Source organism: Bombus flavifrons, chromosome 17 (genome assembly GCF_040668555.2).
Source record: "Bombus flavifrons isolate JBK064 chromosome 17, iyBomFlav1_principal, whole genome shotgun sequence".
Classification (NCBI taxonomy): domain Eukaryota; kingdom Metazoa; phylum Arthropoda; class Insecta; order Hymenoptera; family Apidae; genus Bombus; species Bombus flavifrons.
Genome location: NC_138458.1, coordinates 3,694,769 through 3,704,466, shown reverse-complemented (window position 1 = coordinate 3,704,466; position 9,698 = coordinate 3,694,769). Strand labels below are relative to the sequence as shown.

The following is a 9,698-nucleotide window of genomic DNA, read 5'->3' as shown; positions in this document are numbered from 1 at the left end:
ATAGAAAGATATATTATAGATTTCGTAAATTTCGTAATCTAGAATTGCTCTATAATACCTATAGAACATCTCAGCTGCCGACCTAACCAAACCGAATCCTTACGAATTTTGTCTGTAGAGTTAAATAGACCATATCTTTCCGATGTACAGCACATTCATTTTAGATAAACCAATTTAGATATATTTTATTTATAACTTTAGGTACAATCCGAAATAATTTATCCAAAATAGACGTTTCACTGCGTAGTGCCGGATAAAAATAATCGAATATAGCATTTGTAACTTTGAAAATGTTATAAAAGTTATTAGATGACACTAATAAATGTTATAAAGTAATCGCATCATTAACAACATATGCGCGAAGGGCTATTACTGTTTGTTCATCACGCGGATGTTCTCTACTTTTATCAGCAAAATAATTAAAGCACCGATTTATTATTATTTAGATGTTTATTATTATATTTATTATTATATAGATTTTTATTGTTATATTTATTATTATTTATTATTATTATTTAAATATCTCAGTGCTTTTTTTGACAATATATCCAACGAGATATTCTATAACGCACATCTTTAAAGAGCACGTTGACATCGACAATACTGCTAATTTATTGTCAATTTCTATTTGTATATTTTCACTTTCGATGTCAATGTTCTCTTTTTCCATTTTATTTAATGGAACATCGTCTGACGTGGACGTAGTGAATTGGGACAAGATTATATCCTCCTCTAATAAAGTTGCGCCACAATCAGGTTGACAATTATTGTTATAAGAATTACTATTCAAATTCAACATCATTTTTTCTGATGGTGGGGCGCACTGCTTCTACAGAAGGATTCCGATTGTATGTGTCACCATGCATTCTAGGAATTAAAACAAAATTTTTTAAAACATCTGTATTGAAGTGAGAAATCATTAAAAGCATTATATTTTTTTTTTTTTTTTAATCATGGCAAACCTTACAATGACATTTACTAATTCTTGCAATCTTAAGAAACGAGGCGGAGTTTTTAATCCAGAAGATATCATTACTAACCACTATATAACCTAAACATTAGGCATACTCCGTAATTGTGTTGATATAAATCACGAGGAGATCTGCTATTTAAATTATCAAACAAGTTATTGAAGGTTTCGAAAAAGCTGGTATGATGCTCGGTTTTATACAATTAGTTGAACATGCAGTGAACAAAGTAAAAGAAACTCTTTTGTTGAATACTTGGAATTCGGGCTTACATTTCATTTTATCAAAATCACTTGACTTTCTGTTTTTCGCTTAATTTGTAAAATGCTCTTGTAACTTCATTTCGTTCTAAATTCTATAACAATTATTCTTGACGTTTTTAAGCAAATGTAAATAATCGAATAAAAAGTAAATTTTTTTATTTTTAATAAAATAAGGATTTTGAATATTAACCCGTCTTTCTGTCATTCTTTGATTACTCGTATTTTGATTGGAAGCAATAGCTCTAAGTTTCTAACCTGTGCTGTGTAAAACATCTAGAATAACATTTAATATATTTGGTAATTGATTTGTTCTAATTCCATTCTTTGAAACATGGAGTGTTATTGGATGTTTTCAATTACTGCAATTAGAAAAATTGCACTTGTTTAATTATAATGTTTCCTTTTATCTTTTTGATGTTTCATTGTATCTAATACTAGCTTATATTAATTAACAACTACTGTGAAATAAAACAAGCAAAGAGAAAGAGATTAGTTAATTAATTGTAAACAAAGTAATTAACTAATTTGTAAGGAAACTAATTAAAAACAACCAGAAAATCGGAGATTTAACCTACTTATCTCTTTGCCTGTATCTTACTGTTGTTCTGCCAAATAATCTCAGATTGCCAATTATTTCGTAGATTTTTATCGTTTTAAAGTGGGTATCGTTCATGTGACAATTTGTAATCCTTACTACAGTAAGCGGCACAATCTGTTTTTGTATTCTGTTGGTAATGTTGGGAGTGACACGAATATGGTAATAACATAGATGAGCATACAGCAATACAAGAATATCCTATTTTTAGTCAATGGTAGTAGGGCTCTAGAGTTTCAGAAATTCTGGCCAAAAAAATATATTGCATGATTGGTCTACCCTCATATCTCGTCTGTACCCTAATTTTATAGGTCTTATATATACTAATGTGGTACACGTTCAACACTTGGCTGTATGGTGCAGCACCTGTATTGTGGAACAACTAAGCAATGGATGGGAGGACTCTCATTGCTTCTTTGTTAACACTTAAAATCAAACATAAACATCAGTCGTGTGCTACATGCTAGATAGAAAACAGCAAAAATGTCTGAAAATTCGATATATGATATGGCCTACCGCGGCAAAACCACAGACGTTAAAAATTTATTAAATGAAAATGAAGAATTAAAAACAGCTAAAGATAGTGTAAGTGCATCGTTGTTTATATGAAATATTTCTTAAGGTTATGTTATTAATCAAATTTATTTCCTCAGAATAGTCGAATGTTAATACATTGGGCAGCACTTGGAGGACACGATGACTTAGTAAGATATTTATTATCTCTTGATGTACCGGTAGATCCTACTGATGATGTAAGTAAAATAAGCCACTAGTAAGTAATTTGTCATATAATTTTATGATAAACTGCAGAATATGCTTTCTTATATCTTACTAGTTTTATTCAGTATTACCTAATATTTATTTTAACTATCTATTATTTCTAAATAAGCCACGATATATATTTACTTATTAATATGTTACATATAATAGTAAACATAATAGGTAATATTTACCTAAAGCAGGTTTTCTACTGAATTATTTTCAGTAGAAAAGTAATAAACTAAACTAAACTATTGAATTGTTGAGGGATTTCTTAAACTTACTATGCGAAAAGCATTTTAAAGTCGTTTAAATTTGATATCATATGATAGCTTATAGGAACTAAAAGATTGTTTTCAATTTCATTGAATATGTTATTTCCTAGTATATACAATAAATATATAGAATATAATATATATAATAACATATATATATATTATTTTTATATATGAAGTGTTAATGTTATGATTTATTACATAAAAACATATTTAACCGTTTGAATCCCAGGGGTCATTGAAAAAATAGAGTGGAAATATCCCGAACAACACGATAGCGTTTGTCTTAATCGATTGCGAAAAGAAACAAGCGGCACAATAGCGCTCGTCATATTTATTACTTATCTATATTATTATATATGCGTACTATTAGTTTATAAATATTTCAAGTTTTGTTCAATAAAAATTATGGAGAAGATAACAATGAGATACAAAATACCGTCAGCCTGGGACTTTTCAGCACAAAATCTAAAGAGCACGATCGCGCTGCTTGGGGCTCAAACGGTTAAAAACGATATAAACAAAAAAATATCTGTTTCTATGAAATAAAATTTTGGTCGTTTAAAATTAATGTTTACACTGTTAAGCAATGAAGCTTATACTCTTGTTTTATATTTATAATTGCCTTTATCTCTTCTTTTTTGTGAATTTTAGTGATACGTAATTTATATAAATCTAAAATACTATACATAATTTGTAATTTATGATACATGTTATTGTATTTTCGAAAAGTAAAAAATGATAGAAATTAACAGATATTAATCATGTATATTATTATGTATATTATTATGTGTATTATTATGAAAAATAACAAAAATCGACAGATATTAATCTTGTATTATTTTGTAAAATAATATTTGTTTACACCACAGTTATTTCATAAGAAGAAGAAGAAGATATAAATTTTAGGTCATTGAACTTATTTATGAAGTCAACATTTTGTCTAACATATGTAACTTTTTTTGTTAAATTGAAATTTGTGAAGAACACTGTTTTGAATAGTATACCTTGAAATAAATTTTTATATATTAAACTTTTAATAATGTAATAAAAGTACAAAGTGAAAATGATTTAGAAAATAATTATTTTTTTATTATCAAGATTTCTTGCTTTTCTAATGTCAGATACAAAAAATGCACATTTTCAACTTAGTATAAGAAATAAATACCTATTAATAATTTTTTTATGTACATATGTATATATGATGATATTTAAGACATGAAATGTATAATACTACATTTAATTAGCCTGAATCTTTCACGTAATACACTATGAAATGGTTAATAATAAGTAATTACATATTTATAAAAACAGTCATACAATTTCTAGATCTTTATATTATCTTTTTATATAATCCTTTGTGATGAGGAAATATTTTAGGCATTATTTGAATTTAGCTTGTTTAGATTTTAATTAATAGTAAGATTCATTTTATAACTCAAAAGATATTATAAGAAGATCTCTGAATACAATTTGAAAGATTAAAATTTATGCTACATACCAATGTGTATATACATGAAACATCAGATGCAAATTTGATACTTTAAAATCTACAAGCACGACTAATATTTGTTGTCTTTTATACCTTAGGCCTTAGATGAGAGATTATTTGCCACATAAGTATTTTGCGACTATTATTATTATCTAGTCTGAATTAACATTTAGGAATGTAAGCAAATATTTTAGCAATAATTTCACTTATGAAATATCGTTTCATATCATAAAATATAGTAATAATAGAATATAATATTTTGTATTATATAGAAAATACATGAAATTATAGTATAACTAAAAAAAAGTTTCTTCATGCAAAGTTAAAAATATAAGATAAAATTCTTCTTATCTCTTTAAAAAAAAATTGTAAGGTAGGCTGACATATGTTAAATACAGTTTTCTTTATTCATCTAATCTAACTATTGTTAGTTCCTGTTTGTATTTATAAACAATTTAGAATAAATTACTAACTCTATTGATAATGTAATTTTATTTCAAAAAGAAAACCTAAAAAATCAATTTCATGTCATATATATAATAAGTAATAGTTTAGAAACATTCAAAACTAGGTATTATTCAAAACTACATATTATTTTTAGTTTTTCAAGTTCTATCGTTGTCCAAAGGCTTATAAAAATATTGTAGGGTAGCACCTAGCATCAACTCATTTTTACATGAGGAATCATCTACTCTTTAATTGCATCACGTTAAATTAATTAAATATTCTAATTGTGTTGTTTAGATGGATATGACACCATTAATTTTGGCAGCATCAGCTGGTCGTGAGAAAGTTGTTAATACCTTATTAAATGAAGGTGCAAATGTTAATGCCAAAACACAAGAAGGTCATTCAGCATTGCAATATGCGGCATCAAAAAACTGGAAATCTATTTGTGCTGCATTACTAGAAAAAGATGCTTATATTAATATTACCGACAAACGTGGTGCTACACCACTACATAGAGCCGCATCTAAGGGCAATATTGCTATTGTGAATCTTCTCCTAGAACATGGACGAAATTTAGATATCGGTATATTTTTACATTAAAATCTTTGTTTAATCAACACCTATTTCATCTAATTTTCTAATAATCTTTAAATAGATGCTTTCATCTAAAAATAGTAAACTTTCAACAGCTTAATTTTTTAACAATTATGAAGATTATTATTCTACATTTCTTTGAACATCAATTTAGATGTAATATTTTAAACTTTGTGTTGTGGTTTTTAAGTAAATGTAATTAAATTTATTTTTTGAATTATTGGATAATAATTTGTATGAGTTATAAATATTAGTTCTATGATGTATATATTTTACCTAGGAAACTTTTTTTCTAGATAGTAAAGATGTTGATGGCAATAGTGCATTACACTTAGCATGCGAGGAAAATCGTGTTGATGAAGCTAAGTTGTTAGTGAAAAATGGTGCTACCACAACACTGATGAATAAACAAAAGAAAACGCCTCTGGATTTAGCAAGCCCAGGATTAGTACGGCAACTGAAAGAACTACAGGGAAATTGACCTTTAATAATAAAATGAAGCATCAATGTCATTGGCTCAGTGATGTTCAATCTGTGTTTTTTTAGCGTTAATGCAAACTTAATATTTGATAATATAGAAGGTGTGTTATGTTAATTTATTCATACAAATTCATACAAATAGTTTTGTTATGTTAAAGATAATACAGATATGAGATATATATGAATGAATTCCTATATAGTTTTTAAATAACAAGTATTCAAAAAGAGGAAGAAAAACAAGAAACTACATTAATTATAGTTAGCATCTCAATGTACAATAATTTTTATAGTTGTAAGAGATATAAAATGAATGAAAATAGCATTAATGTTTTCTTCAACTTAAAGATACAGCAGCGTTCTTCCATACTACATGAAAATGTTATCAAAGCAAATTGTTTATGTGGGATAATGTTCAAAATGCCAATATTCAAAATAATATATGGCATATAACTAGAAACTATCTTACAAGATTGTATTAATTAATTTGCAAACAAAATTTAACAAAATCATTTAATCTAAAACCGTTGAAACTATTTCATCTGCTGTCTATCCGATATAAATAATTTAAAATATTTATTTGAATAAAAAAAGTCAAATAAAAGTGAATATTTCTTATAAAAGTCTTCCATCTTCGTAAAAATATGGATACTAAATGGAACAAACGTTTCTCAATAATATATAAATCTCATCTGCTTTTTATATATTACACAAAATTAAAATCATCTATTATTATAAAACTTCAAAGTCATGTGTAAATAGTTTAAAGAACTATTAATTTAAAGAACTAGTTTCCTAGCTTAAAGAAAATTCTATTGTTCAAAAATTTGTGTGTTTATAACATTCTTTTTATGTCTTTCATCTATGTTAATTTAAAAAATGTATTAAGCAATAATAACAAATATATTACATAATTAAACATTCGCTGCTCTTACATCAACAAATTTCTCTGAAATTCAACTAATTTTTTAAATTACATTTTTTTAAAAGGATGCTAATAATAATATAAAATTATAAAGAAATAATATACCAATCATTAATTAAATAACTGATTGAAAATCACTGACCATAACACTTTCTTATTATTCTCAGTTTTCAGCATTTATTATGCTTTCTTTTTAACATACTTAAGTGTTATTAATATTTGATTTATACCTATATAAAATGTATCAAAAAGATTCATTATTTAGCTGGTCAAATCCTATTATCGCTGTCTCCCATTTTTTACTCTTCCAGTTAATTTATTTTTTCCATACTTATCTGTTTCAACCCCATTGGGATTCATACTCTTAAATAGAGATAACATTTCCAATTCCAAAGTTAATTGCTTAAATAAAATGCACCACAGTTGAAAATTATTTTCTGTGCTTATTTACACAAATTCACAGCAGTTCACAGATAACATTAGGTGGTCTAGATTTCTTTTTCCTTCAGAGAAATTTTGGATGGTTTATAAAAAATATGTTATTGAGTTTTTAATTTATTTTTATATATAAATTTTTTTAATAATTTGTTATCTTAGATAAATAATTTGATATAAACAAATTTTCAATTTAAAAAGTATATACATATTATAATTTCTCCTACTAATTCTATATTAAATTTACACTCAAATTAGAAACAAATAAGATAATAAGAGTCTATCTTGAAATATTAATTCTTTTCAAAATGTTGAATGTATTACTTAAACATTTTTGATAATGGAATATCAGAAAATTTGGTATTTTTAGAAGATATATATATATATATATATATATATATATATATATATATAAAAGTATATTAAGAATAAGAAATAAAATTCTGTTTTTACTAAGTATCGTAAATTCATTTCAATAATTGAAAAAGGAAATGAAGGAAAAATTAACAAAATTTTTATTATGGCTATATTGGAGATATTTTAGTATAATTGTTATGTTAATTGAATTCCTTTTACATTATTTATTTATTGTTATATCTCTATTCATTATTTATAATAAAAATAATAATAATTATTATCGTGGTGTGATTTTGCACAATTAAAGATGTATATTTTTTACAATCATCCAAATTTCCATCAAAAAGAAATGCATTTGATGAAAAGGTTGTCGACGTTTCAGTGTTCGGTATTCAAGCTTTCTATACTTTATAAAAGATCCTGAGGTTCAGAGCTTTCACCTATGTTTCCAGACCTAAAAAAAAGTACAAATATGTATATGTATCCTTTTACATTTCATTTTTGCATTCTACTCACACATCGTCGACATTTCTATTCAATAGATATAATTAAATACAGTGATTCTTTTTACGTATGAAATTATAATTTATTTCTTATTAAGTAAATTCGTCGAAAATGTGTATAAGTTTATTAATTTAATCAAAAGATTTTCAAATTTAATTCATCATCGTTATGTGGAGAAAATAGTCCACGATGGTGCGAAGTGGCAGTTCAATTGCGAATTTGAAAAGCCCGCCTAAAAAATCACTAGAAAGTTGTTTAATGTAAAAAACAGGCCGGTTTCGTCCAGACACCAATCACTTTGCCATATCAAAAAATAGAATATTCCGGACATATATATAAAGTATGCAATAAAGTATGTTGCACTTAGGAAATAATATTTTTGTACAAAGTATATTTTGTTTTTGCTCCAGCATCGGTTACGAAGTAATCTAGTTGTTTTCAATATCGAAATTGATAGTACACGTTATATATTAGGTACTTTTATCGCAAAAAATACATATTTATTAAGCTTTTTTTATGTTTAATTGAAGAATGAAGTAAATCCGTAGAAAATAAATTGATCAAGTAGTATCATTCAATTTTTTTTATAATAATTTTTACGGTATAAGACTTGTTTACCAAATACCCCATACTTTACGATACTCTGTATACGTATACATATGTACGTGTAATACATATGATCGCTCATTAACCTCCTTTTATCTTTCATTCCGGGTTGTAAATACCTTTAAGAATATTTATCTGTATAATCAAATAATGAATATCTCAGGGTAACAGGGAAAAGCACATCGCAAGTACATATAAAGTCATTTGCCTGCTTTAAATTCTTTTCTTTGTTTAAATCTTTACAAAAGGAGGTTAAAAATGCGTTTTTTCTAATGCATGAGAAATGCACATGTCGTAAAAAATGCACATATAAAAACATTGCTGGCTTTCTCTTCTTTCTTTTTTAAATTTTGTTTTGTGATTTTCGACGATTCAATTTTAAATGCATAAAGAAATTCATTAGAACATTGCTTTTCTACCTAAAAACATTACCGGTAGAAGTAAAGTAGTCCTTCGAAACTGTTTGAAAAAGTTTAATATGTATATATAGCTGTAAAAAATTGACGTTTATTAGTATGATATTTATAAGTTCATGCAGATGGTAAAACAATGATATGAAAACATACATCGACTTTTCGATGCATTTAAAATTGAATAATACGAAACGAAAAAGTTCTCGATCTACGATCGACCCTAAGTACCAATTGATAACTCTCGATCGTCGATTTCTAGTTCGTTCCGTCAGACGAGTTGGAAACAAAAAAATTGACTATACAATGATTATTTGAAAGAAATCAAGAAGAGCAATTATTAACACATTCGACCGAAACATAAAGAATAAAATTTTTCTTAAAAATAATAATACTACTTTTCTTCGCTTTGAAATTCGATATCCGAATAAGATATCTTTTTCTTTGCAAGGTATTTAGACATAAAAAAGCAAGTTTTCTTAGACGTTCTTTAGCTTTCGATCGTTTCAATCTACTTTAATTTCTTTTAGAACTGTCCTTAAACTTCTGTGAAACATAAAAGCAATTTTTCTTCAGAAGTTTTAAATT

The 9,698-nt window shown here is 26.1% G+C and overlaps 1 protein-coding gene across 1 annotated transcript; it reads left to right on the top strand.

Moving 5' to 3' along the window:
- The first annotated feature begins 2,052 nt into the window (after window positions 1-2,052).
- Window positions 2,053-7,228, top strand: LOC138188799 (26S proteasome non-ATPase regulatory subunit 10). Its single transcript, XM_069130862.1, has 4 exons — window positions 2,053-2,411; window positions 2,480-2,578; window positions 5,097-5,385; window positions 5,693-7,228. The coding sequence occupies exons 1-4, from the start codon at window positions 2,310-2,312 to the stop codon at window positions 5,875-5,877; spliced, it is 675 nt and encodes a 224-aa protein (XP_068986963.1). The 5' UTR covers window positions 2,053-2,309; the 3' UTR covers window positions 5,878-7,228.
- The last annotated feature ends 2,470 nt before the right edge of the window (window positions 7,229-9,698 follow it).